This window comes from Elephantulus edwardii, unplaced genomic scaffold (assembly GCF_000299155.1).
Source record: "Elephantulus edwardii isolate Elephantulus edwardi_28Jun2011 unplaced genomic scaffold, EleEdw1.0 scaffold00030, whole genome shotgun sequence".
Lineage (NCBI taxonomy): Eukaryota > Metazoa > Chordata > Mammalia > Macroscelidea > Macroscelididae > Elephantulus > Elephantulus edwardii.
The window spans coordinates 4,920,583-4,933,346 of record NW_006399780.1 but is presented as its reverse complement, the minus strand read 5'-3'; the positions used below and the strand labels follow the sequence as shown (position 1 = coordinate 4,933,346).

Genomic DNA, 12,764 nt, shown 5'->3' with positions numbered 1-12,764 from the left:
AGACTCAGATATTCTGTGTCTAGTTTGCAAACATGCAGAAGATTGCAACTCAAGGCTTAAATGTGTTTTTGTTCTTTGAACTGGGGAAATACTGAGTGTGCTCTTCCTTTTGACTTTCTAACTCCAGTTCTTTACGCATTTCAATATTTTGCTTTGTCTTCTCCTGCTGCCTTTTGAAGTCTTCTGTTCATCTCTGTTTCTTCTGTATTTCTTCTCTTTATTTTTGCCTCTCTACATTCTAGTGCAATTTTCAGGATCTTTTCTGCCATCTATTTTGGTCTTTTCTTTCTGTTCTGTCTTTGTAATGGCCTTTTGCTTTCCTCATGGAATATGGCCTTGATTCATCTGGTCTTTAATCCTTAGTGTTCAATACATCAAATATATTATTGAGATGGTTTTTAAATTCAGGTGTGATAGACATGAGTCCATATTTTGGTTCTTGGGGACTTGTTTTTCATTTTCTTCATTTTGAACTTACACATGAGTAACTGATGATCTGTTCCACAGTTAGCCCCAAGCCTTGTTCTAAGTGCTCATACTGAGTTTCTCCATGAATGAACTCTTTCCACAGATATGATCAGTCTGATTCCTTTGTAGTCCATCAAGTAAGGTCTGTGTATACAGTCACTATTTATGTTTTTTTGAAAAAGGTATTTATAATAAATAAATTACTAGTTGTACAAAATTTTATCATTTGATCTCCAACCTCATTTATTTCACCAAGTCTGTATTATCCAAATGCCAGCCCCTCTTCCAACTTTCTGCATTCCACTCACCAATTATTATTATTATTGCCATTATTTTCTTGATTCAGTCTATTTCGGACTACAAAAGTTGGTAGAAGTCCTCAATTTCAGCATCATTGTCTTTAATGGCTGGTGCATGTGTTTGAATAATAGTTGTATTAACAGGTTTTCCTTGTATGTGTATGAATAGTATCCTATCCTTCACAGCATTGTACTTCAGGATAGCTCTTGAAGTGTTCTTTTTTGACAATTAATGCAACTCCATTCTTCCTCAGTTTATCACTCTCAGAATAACAGATCATTTGATTGTCTTATTTAGAGTGGCTATTCAAAGTGGCCAGTATCAGTCCGTATCTGCTCACTATTTCCTATGGTGCCAATTTTCATGTATTCCATTTCCGTTTCCACAACTTTTCATTTTCCTACTTTGTGAAGCTGTTTCTGCTCAATTTTTAGTGCCTTCTACTCAGAGATTCTACTTCCAGAACTAAATTTAGCAGTGTTTCTCTGTTATTCAGAGTTTTCAAAGGTCTGTTATTTCAGAAGTGGCAGCCAGTCCTGCTTCTTAGTCTGTAAGCTTTGCTGAAACCTGCAGAAGTAGCTTACTGAGCAGCTCAGGGCCAGTCCTTGGAAAAGACATCATGCTGGGTAAGATGGCAGGTCAGAGAAAGCAAGCAAGTCCCCTCAACAAGAGAGAGTGACACGATGACTGTGGTGGGCTCAAGTGTGTCAGAGATGGTGAAGATGGCACAGTATAGAGCAAGGTTTAGATCTGTTGTTCATGGGATCTCTGTGAGTCAGAGGTGACTTGGTAGCACCTGACACAACAGTTTGCAAACATAATGCAGGCATACCTCAGGGATATTTTGAGTTCAGTTCCAGACCACTTACCTAAGTTAAGTCCTGAAGTAAAGCTAGTCATGCAGATAGTTTTTTTTCTGTATATATAAAAGTAATGTTTGTACCAAACTGTAGCTTACATGTACGATGTTGTTCGATGCTGTTAAGTCAAATATGACCCTCTGAATCTTGTCCTATCCTGTGCCGTCTTCCACTTCCTGACACAGTAGAGCCCAATGTAGGGGTCACCATGTCAGTCCACCTGGTTGAAGGTCTTCCTCTCCTTCTCTGACCCCCTGCCTTTCCCAGTATCATGTCCTTCTCCAAGGAATAGCCCCTCCTAGCAACATGTCCAAAGTATGTGAGGCAAAACCTCATTATTCTTGCCTCCAAAGAGCACTTGGGCTGCACCCTCTCCGAGACGTATTTGTTTGTTCTTTTGGCCATCCATGGGAGGTTCAGTCATCTTCCCCAACAGCACAGGTCAAAGGCATCAGTTCTTCTGTCATTTTTATTCATTGTCCAGTTCTCAGATGTATAGCAAGTGATTGGAAAGACCATGGCCTGAATCAGAAGTATTAAGAATTACCAATACATACTCTGAGAAAAAGGACACTAATAGACTTACTTGGCTCAAGGTTGCCACAAACCTTCAATTTAGTTATTTTTGGACTTTCCCCCCCATATGCTTTTTAAAAAATAAAAATATGTAGTATCTGCATAGTACAGTACATCAATGTACAGTAAAATGAGGTGTGCCTGTATCTGTGAACATTTGGAAATTTTTTAATTGCTATGCATTCTATTGTATATATGTTCTCAGCAACAGAAGTGAATTATTTAAAAAAAAAAGGAAATATAATTGTGCAGCAGAATGTAGCGCCGTATAAATGACTATTTAGAGGACCCAGTTCCAGGTGCCAAGTTTTCAAGAGGCGTTACATAAGTGTACTGGGTTAATTTTGGCTTCCAGGCAGTTGAATTAAGTCTGTAGCTTCCTAAATCAGGGTGATAGATAATCTGTGGGGTGCAGTCTGATGAAGACATCGCACTGGCAGTGTCACTGTTTGTTACCTCTCTACTGTTCTTGTAGCTTCTTGTTCGGCATCGAGTCAGTTGCAGCCCATAGTGATGCTCTCAGAAGGAAACACTCAGTCACGCCAGAATGAGCTCACGAGAATTTCTGAAGTCAAGGCATTTTGTGGTTGTGTTGAATTTTCCTAAAATTAGTTCTCTGCCAGAGGCTAAGAGCAGCATTGTCTTACGTCCCCTTCTCTCTTACTGCCATCAAATAAGAATTCAAACTACCTGTCTTTGGGTTGATTGCCAACTCTTTATCCACCATAGCTCCCTCTTAGTTCTTCAGTGCTACTGAAACAGAAAGGTCATGTTGTCAGGTAGAACTTGACCTTGGAAGGAGATCTCGTGCTAGGAAAGGTGAGGGCTTAGAGAGAGGAAGACTCTCACAAGGAGGATTGACACAATGACTGTAATAATGGGCTCAGGTTGTCAGCGAAGGGAAGGATAGGGCAGGGTTCCGATCTCTTGTTCACAGGGTCATTATGAGTTGTAGTCAACTGGATGAGACCTAACAACAAAAACAACAGAAAGGGGATAGTTCTGAGAGGTAGAATTCCTAAGGAGTTGCTCTGCTGACCTAAAGTGGTGCCTCTCTTGATGTCTGAATCCGCCCAGCAGTTCCACTGGGCATTCTCCTCCTGTGCAATTTACAGCCTCCACAAACCTGCCAAAGGGTGACCTATGAGTTGGTTCCAGCTCAACAGCAATGAAAGAGAGAGAGAGGTTAACAGAAGAGGCAGAGATACCCAGTTAACAAAGAAATTTATTTTCTCACAATTTTGCATTCTAGAATTTAATATTCAGAATGTTGGCTCTAGACAGAATCTTCTTTCTGCTGGTTCTGGGGGCAAGTACTTGCCTCTTTTTAGCTTCTATTCCAAGGTTCAGGGAGCTAGTGGCTTGTTGTTGCTGTTGTTGTTGTTGTTAGGTGCCATCGAGTTGAGGACAACTCATAGCAACCCTGTGAACAGCAGATCTGAACTCTGCCCTATCCTGTGCCATCCTCACAATCCGTGACACACTTGAGCCCTGTGCAGCAGTCACTGTGTTAGTCCTGGTTGAGGGTCTTCCTTTCTTTTGCTGTCCTTCCACCTTCCCAAGCATGATGTCCTTCTCCAGTGAATAGTCTCTCCTAGTAACATGCCCAAACTTTGTGAAAGAAAGCGTTATCATCTTGCCTCCAAGGAGCACTCTGGCTGTACCTTCTCCAAGACATACCTGTTTGTTCTTTTGGTAATCCGTGAGATATTCAGTACTCTTCTCCACCACCACAGTTCAAAGGTTTCAATTCTTCTTCTGTCATCCTTATTCACTGTCCATCTCTCAGCAGCATAGCACGTGATTATGAAAAAACCATGGACTAAATAAGGTGCACCTTAGTCCTCAAACTAACATCATTGCCCCTCAATAATTTGGAGAGGTCCCTGACTACAGACTTTCCCAGTGCAGTACATCTTGATTTTTCGGCTGCTGGTACCAAGTATATTGATTGTGGGTCTAAGTAAGATCAAGCCATTGAAAGTTTCTATCTTCTTTCATGGCTTAGGAGTAAGGAATTGTGCTGCTAACCCAAAGGTACACAATTCAAATCCACCAGCTGTTCCACAAGAGAAAGATGGGCAGGCCCAAAGGTACACAATTCAAATCCACCAGCTGTTCCACGAGAGAAAGATGGGCAGGTCTCCCCAACCCCCATGTGTTGTGCTGCCTCTGAAAACCTGCTGGAGGGTCAGTGCCAACTTAATATGGTACATAACAAGTTCTAAGTTCAGTGGTGTGGCTAGAGAATGGCAGTTCTGATATGCCCCGCTACTTGAATGGGGTGCCACTGGACAGTTTTTCTTAACCACCACTGTTTCCACCACCTGCTTTGAGAGAGCGCCCAGCAAGTTAAAATAGATTGTTATTCAGAAGCCTCCACAGCTCAAGGCAGATTGTGATCTCTGCTCTGCTGAGTGTAGAAAGGCAAGAACCAGAACGACCTTTATTTGAGCTTAATCTTAGACCAGTTTTCATCAGGGCAGGCAAGGAAGATGCAATTGTCATTTTCATGGGGTGCTGCCATATGTGTGAAGTACAACTTAGCAAGCTTGACATGTATATTTGAGTTGCTATTATGGTAATGTTAGGAGATGGATGTCAGCCATTTGGACTGAGGTACAATTTCATTCCTTGCTGGAGGCACTGATATGCATCTGCCTCGGTGATCATGCGGTGCATATCTTCCCCTCTTCCTGTACTAACTTGCTGCCTGGCTTGCTTATATTTTCATTCTCTCCAAAAGGATTGATTTAACACACACCCTACGAAACTTTCACCCAGGTAATAATAAAAAGTTTTTTAAAAGGACGTCCTATATTGTCTAAACAGAACAGAGAAATCCCTTCCCAGTCGGGCATCTGATCTGTGACAGGCACAGAGATTGGGTGTGTTCTAGTGCTAGTCTGTGGCCATTTGTGCTACTCGCCCTAAGGTTAAGAGTCTCTGGGTGGTTTGAATCCATCAGAGGCTTCTTGGCAGAAAGACGGGCAGTCTTCTTCTGTTAAGATTTACATGTTCAGAAACCTGATGGAGGGTCACTGTGAGTCGGCACCAACTCGACAGTATCTCTGAGTGAGATAGAGGTTAGCACATTTTTCAGGGGCATAAAGCTCCATCTCACATACTTTGGGCATGTGGCCAGGAGAGAGCGGTCCTTAGAGAAGGACATCATGCTCAGAAGGGTGGAAGGACAGCGCAGGAGAGGAAGGCCCCGGATGAGATGGATTGATATAGTGACTGGGACAATGGGGATAGGTATGTAGGAGTCAGTGAGACTGGCTCAGGACAGGGCAGGCTTCAGAGCTGCTGTACATAGGGTCACTGTCGGTCACAGGTGACTCGATGGCACATAACAATTTAGTCGTAACTAGCAGCATGCTTTGAGGGGAGGAAAGGGAGCAATGAGTCAGGTCTTGATCTATGACTTTCTAAATATGGTTGGTTTTTAGCAAGATAGTAAGGTTTTATCTTGTATGTTTAGACGTTCAAATTAAATCACACTTATGAACAGAAGAGAAAAGAACCAGTCAAGTATCATTACTCCCGAGGGGTCTCCCACAGTCATCACAGGCAGGTTTTGAAGGAAATATTCTCAAAACTTCTTTTCCTGCAAGATCAGTAACTGTTTTGTGCAGCAAGCCACAGAGTTAAAGGAATCATCAGACTTAACCTCATTGGGTCATTAGAAAGCAGAAGGAGTACATTCTCACCCAAGAGCCAGCGGAGTTCAAGGATTTGCCAACCTTTCAAGCTTCATGCGGTGAAGATTAGTAATTCGTTTGGGTTGTTGTGCATGTTTTAGCATTCATAAACTGTGATCAAAAGAATTTGTCTTCTAGAAACTTGATAGTTTGGAAAACTTTTAATTCCCATCTTTCATCTTTTTCCCCTTAATACTGTGGTTTTGTGGGGTTTATTGTTTGTTTTTTCCAAGCGTCTGAATGACCTTCCCTCCCTCTTGCTGTGTGATAGTTAAAGTGTTTGGAGTTCTAGATATTTGTCTTCCCATAAAGGCCTAAGATAAATATTGTTGATTAGACGATGTGTGTTCATAGGTAAGGGTTTAACTGTGTTAGTATAACCTCAGTGTATAGTTTGGGTCAGAAGTTAGTGAAGCTAACTCAAACCAATTTCAGCATGAGTTTAAGCCACTTAAATGTATTCAATCTCAAAGATATAATAGTGTTCTAAATCTCCAGGACAGACACACGGACCCTGGGACTGGAGCTGGAACAGTGCAGACATCAGTGAGCATATGCAGTTTTCTCTCGACACTGCTTTACTCACCCCTGAACATCATACTTTTCTCTGACTGGACTCTTGAACTTTATCATACTTGCTTTTCAAGCAGGCAGTATACAGTGGCACAGAAAGCTTACAGATCTGTGGCAGCCCATGCCTGTGGGGACTTAGTCTACTGCCAAAACCCCCAGGAGGAAGGCTGTGACTGACACCAGAGTCTGGTCCTGTCCCAGACAGGAGGCGCCATGGAGGGGGTTTGTAAGCTGCACCGCACTCCAGCTGTGGCTCTGCCATCATCATGGGCTTAGCTCTTGCCTCTCAACCTCATGGTTTGGTTTAAGTATGCTTGTCTTTTAATCTGGGAATAGCAGCAATAAATTTAATCCTATCATAGGTCTCCTCACTCCATGGTCTCTGGTGGCTTAGTCTGTAGGAAGCTGCATTGCTAACCCATCCACCAGCAGCTCCGTGGAAGAAAGTAGGTAATAAGTCTCCTCTCACAAGATCTACAGCCTCTGAAAATCCACTAGAGGGTCAGCTCTGAGTCAGTTCAGACTGAACGGCAATGAATTTGAAGTCCTTTTTTGCCTTTAATAGTGTACCTGAGTTCTTAGTTCCATCCAGTTATGAGTTGGTTCCAACTAGAAGGGCATACTGAACTGAGTATGTTTATGTAGTGCTTGGCTGTTGAAAGTGCTTTTGTACCAATTCAACACACTCTGTGAGAAAGGCATGCCATTTAACAGGTAAGAAAATAGTACTAACGGTGGGGAGGGAGGGAGCTGATGGAGAGCGCCCATCTTTCCTCCAGCTATCTGATGGATCCACTCAGGCAGAAAGGTACCTTTAGGTGAGAAGCACAACCCCCTAAAAATGACACCACGAGAGCTCCCTCAAAACATGATAGTATTTCACACTATTTCACATTGTTTCATACAATCTTTCTTATTGTTTTATAAAATCACCATTGACCTGTGTCTTTCCAGATGCCCACCATATCTTTCCCATTTCCTTTACTACCCCTCCCGCCCCCTACCAAATTTGCGTCCCAACTACTTCCCCACAGCTCATCTTCACCCCTTTCTATCCTTCCCCGCCTGGGATCCTCATACATGCATTTTACTAGTTATCTATTTGTACACTAATGGTATTATGCAGTATTTGTCCTTATGAGACTTAGTTCACTCAGCATAATGTTCCATTATGTTCCTCCCAAGTTATGTAGAGTTTTAAATCATCACTCCTGAGTGCTGCAGCATATTCCATTGTGTAAATGTACCACAATTTCTCAATCCATTCAGTTGTGGTTGGATATTTTGGCTGTTTCCATGTTCTTACAATTGTGAATAATGCTGCTGTGAACACTGGTGTACAAATCTCCCATTTGTGTCTCAGTTCAGTTTCTTCAGGGTATATTCCTAGCAGTAGAATAGCTGTATCATACGGGATTTCTATGTTCAGCTTTTAGGGGAAAGCACCAAACTGCCTTCCAGAGTGGTTGCACCATTTTACAATCCGACCAACAGTGGATGAGACTTCTATCTCTCCATATCCTAACATTTATTGCTTACTGTCCTGTTAAATTTGCCACTGCTACTGGAGATTGTATTTCATTGTGATTTTTATTCACATCTATCTTACTGCCACTTATTTTAAGCATTTGTTCATGTGTCTATTGGCCACCTGGATGTCTTTCTCTGTGAAAAGTCTTTTCATGTCTTTTGACCATTTTGTAATTGTGTTATCAGTCTGGGTTTGTTTTTTGGTTTGGGTTTTTTGTTGTTGGGTTTTTTTTTTCTGTGGAGGCCCAGTAGGATTCTGTAAACTTTTGTTAATTGGGCCCTTGTATGAGAGGGTACAGTCAAATTATTTTTTCCCACTCAGCAGTTTTTCTTTTCACCCTGTTGGAAAACATTTTTAATACACATAGGGATTTAATCCTTAGAATGTCCCATTCATCAATTTTATTCTCTCCTGGTTGTGTATTTCTAGCTGTATTTGTCAGCCTCTTTCTACCATAGACTAGGCCTTTTCTCTTACTATCTCTATGGTTTGGGGCTTTATCCCTAGGTCTCTGATCCACCTTGAGTTGATTTATGTGTGTGGTGAGAGGTGTGGATCCTGCTTCAGCTTTCTGCAGGTAGCAGTCTAGTTTTGCCAGCACCATTTGTTGTCGTCTCCCCATTTGATAGGCTTCGTTTCCTTTTTGAATTATCAGTTGACTATAAATAGGTGGGTTAATTTATGGGTTCTAGATTCTGTTTCATCAGTCTATGTGCCTGTCATTGTACTAGTACCATACGGTTACCGTATTGTAGGTTTTGAGATCAGGGAGTGCTATGCCTTCCACTTCATTCTTGTTTTTCAGAAGTGCTTTGCTTATTCAAGGTCTCTTTCATCTCCAAACCTGCCAATTGCCTTTTTCTCTTTGAAAAATGAATTTGGTATCTGCATTGGGATTGTGTTAAATGTGTAGACTGCTTTTCATATGATTATCATTTTCACTATACTGACTCTTGGTATCTATAGTTAACATTTTCCCATTTACTTAGGTCTTTTATTGTTTCTCGTAGAAGTGTTTTGTCATTTTCTTTGTAAAGGTCTTTTGTGTCTCTAGTTAGGTTTATTCCTAATTATTTCAATTTGTGGTAAATAGTATTACTTTCTTATTTTGCTTCTCTGTGCTTAGTTACTGTAGAGGAATCCCAGTTTTTTAAAAAAAATTTTTTTTGAGGTCTATCCCGATGGGGTTTTGCCTATAGGCTCACGTCGTTGGAAACGCCTCATAGAGCAACTGTGTGGTTTTGTTTTACTCACAGAAATATTTATTGTATCTGTGAGAAGAAACTACAATACAGATAATTTTTAGAATTATCCATGATCTAATAGTTAACTTTTATTTTTATTCCTTAGATGTTGGCATGTCCTAATATTCCATAGATCTGTACTTTTCTCTGGAATTAATAGGATAACAACTCATTCAGCATACAGGGTCACTGAAATGAAGAAGTAGAAAGTACTGGCATCCTAAAATGACCCTGAAGTGAGTGACTAATAGGGAGAAATAGTAGGAGAGAACAAGCATATCAGCATGCAGCCTAATGGAAACAAAGTGTGACAGCTCTGTGTCCAGTGGCAGTATTGCATGGAAGCACGTGGTGACCTCCAGAAATCTATATTGAAGGAACAGTAGTGGTTCAAGGGTTCTCTTGAAGATGAATCTTATATACAAGCTTTGGAGGAACTGTGGTGATATTGATGGACAATGGAATTGAAAGACAAAGCAACATTCATTAAATAAAAATTAATATTAAAAAAATTATTTTTAAGTGCAGGAGGGGAAGATCCTCTGAGGTGGATTGATTCAGTGACTGGGGTAATTGGGATGGGTGTGTCAGAGACAGTGCGACTGGCACAGGACAGAGTTTAGGGCTGTTGTACATGGGGTCACTATGAGTCACAAGCAACTCGATGGCACATTAACAACAAAAAATTAATTTTTATTTTATACTGGTTTGCTTACAGAGTCAGTACAGAAGGGACCAGTCCTTGGAAAAAGACCTCTTCTGGGAAAGGTGGAGGGGCGGAGAAGGCGGCCCCTCACAAAAATGGGTTGATGCAGTGACTGTAATGATAGGTTTGAGCATATCTGACACCATGAGGATGGCACAGGATAGGGCGAAGTTCAGAACTGTCGGTAGTGTCGCTGTCAGGAGATGACTGGATGGCATCTGACAACTACTGAGGTAAAAGTGTTGTCAGCTTTGTTTCTAAATGAATTCCGTTTTTGTCTTCCAGAAAATATTTTCAGAACCTGGAAGCTTATCCATGACAACCATCACCAAGCTTCGAGAGAGCTGCAGAGCAAAGCTCCTCACTCAGGGATAAGTCGCCCCGCTCCTGCACATTCCTCCACACTTTGCACTGACAACGAACCATTTCCAGACCTGCCACTTGACCGACGAACCATTTCCAGACCTGCCACTTGACCAAGTTTTACTGCTTTCCCTTTCAGTGTTGTAAATACTCTTCACTACATTTTAGTCATGATTTTTTTTTTTAAGAGTGATTTCAAATCATGTCATTCTAGGTTATGAATCAGGAAGTAAAAATTTGTAAAGAGAAATTATTTATACCTGACATTAATATATAAAATGAGATATGCACATTTGTATTTAATAAAGTATGTCAACACCAGTGTTTGATAATCCGATTTGAAATGCGAATCAAAAGTTAACTGTCACCATTGTTATGTCAATTAAAATATTGTTCCTTTTTCTGTGACAGAGCCTTTGCCTTAAGGTTGCACATGTAGTCAATGGTTTTGCTTTTGAAAAGTAATTTTTTGTCTAACCCTGAGTTCATACAGGCCCCCAAGTGCCTCAGACCAGTCACTGCACCACCCTTCTCCTCAGGGGAATAAAGGTGTTAAAATGGCTGCCTGAGGCTAAAGCTAACCAGACTCCCAGGCCTCTTTTTAAGAATTCTGCTGTTAAGTGGTTTCACTGGAAGACATGACATTCACATAGGACCTTCTCTACAGCCACCATATGGGTACAGATTTTTTCCTCAGATAGTGAAAACTTAGGGGGTAAAACCTCTCTGGTGGCAGAAATTCTAAATTGGGAGGCTGGGGAGGCTGTTTGTTGGTAAGCATATTTTTTCAAGCTGGCCTATGAAAATCCCAGCTTGAAGAGTGCCCAGGGTTTGGGAAAGAGCAAACTGTGCTTTCTAGTTCCCATACATACTGGCTAGGACTTGCTTCTCTGGCAGGACAGTCGTTGAATCTTCCCTATTGAGTCTCTTTTTCACTCATCAGTCTCCCGGCCTGAAACAGGGATGTGGATAAAGAAATCAGTTGTGTGGGCAAAAGGTCTGACACAGTGCTAAAAAAAGATGATTTCAAACTGTCCACTCTGCTAAGCTGTGGTTGCTGCTTTGGTCAAGATTACTCCTTTAGAACTCCGACGGGGCAGCCGTGTTCTCTGGGCTTACCATGAGTCACTGTAGACTGGATGCTAGGTCTGCTGTGCCGCACGGCTGTTCCCAAGCGTGCACACTCAGACGCTTAACCTCTTTGGTTACTTGTAAACATTTTGGGTGTGTTTTCCCCCCAAATAATCTTTCAAATTAACATTTATTTGCCAAAATCTTAGGGTAAATTTTGTTTTCCCATTTCATTCTGCATGCATTCTCTGTGGACTCTGCCTGTGCACCTCAATTTACTGGCTTCTTAAATTACAACTGGTCTTCCTAGATGTTTCATATCAAAGAAAGTTAAATAGAAAGAAGGTCTATGGTGAAGTCATTATAAATGCTAAATGTGTTTAGTAAAACAAGCAAGGTTTGACCACTGTTAAACTCATCTAACAGCAGAGCCTGGGGGATTACAAAAGCCCCGGTTACTGGGGCTAAAGTTCTGGGTTCCAGTTCCTATACCTACTTTCCTGTCTTACCAGACAGATCACTTATGAATTCCTAGGCACTCTCACCTCTAGCAGGAGACAGTGGATCTCAGTGCTAGGGTGGTACCTTTCCCGGGGTACAGAATGGTACCAATGCCACAAGCTTACCCATTAACAAAGCTGGAGTCAGGACCAAAATGGGATACTACCATTATTCATACTCAGACACAGTTGCTAGGAAGTGGGAGGATACCTGCTGTGCTTGCTTAGCTAAGAGTTTAAGGAGTTGAAAAGGATTGTGGAGATCATGGCTGGAAGACCATGTCAGCCGCCTCCTAGTCCAGCAAAGCCACAAAATTGAAGTGCCATGGGTTGAATGGAGTCTGTCTTCACTGCAGTGAGCCTCAGCTCTGCCTTGCTCATGTGCCCACAGTTTATAAAGGCTACTTCATAAACCAGCAGGGTAGTATACCTTCTGCACTGTAGAGTGAGGATCTCCCCTGGGTAGGACACGACCTCTGCAAGGCATGGTTTAGCACAGCTGTTTAAACCAGGGAGCGGAATCGGGAAGCTCAAATTCCAGGGGCTGCTTGACAGGCTTTTCTCAGATTTACAAATCAGGATCTTTGAGATTTTTGTTTAAAAAGAAATAAATTTAGCACTTAGGAGTGAGTTTCTGAACAAGGATTTTCATATAGGACTGCTCTAAAGTCTTTGGAAAATGTCCATCTTCCTGAGGGACCAGCTGAGGTGTGGCCTGCAGAGGGCTGTGCTTGTTGTTGTTGTTATGTGCCGTCAAGTCGTTTGCGACTCACAGCGACCCTATGCACAACAGCCCTAAACCCTGCTCTATCCTGCGCCAACCGCACTGCCTCTGACACACCCATCCCAATTACCCCAGTCACCGAAT

General features: G+C 41.8%; 1 protein-coding gene across 1 annotated transcript in view; it reads left to right on the top strand.

Moving 5' to 3' along the window:
• GRTP1 (growth hormone regulated TBC protein 1) overlaps positions 1-10,337 on the top strand; it is a 111,963-nt gene extending 101,626 nt beyond the window's left edge. The window contains exon 8 of the mRNA XM_006883958.1: positions 10,248-10,337. Within this exon, the coding sequence (XP_006884020.1) occupies positions 10,248-10,337 (90 nt within the window). The remainder of the gene's footprint in view (positions 1-10,247) is intronic.
• Positions 10,338-12,764: the final 2,427 nt, after the last annotated feature.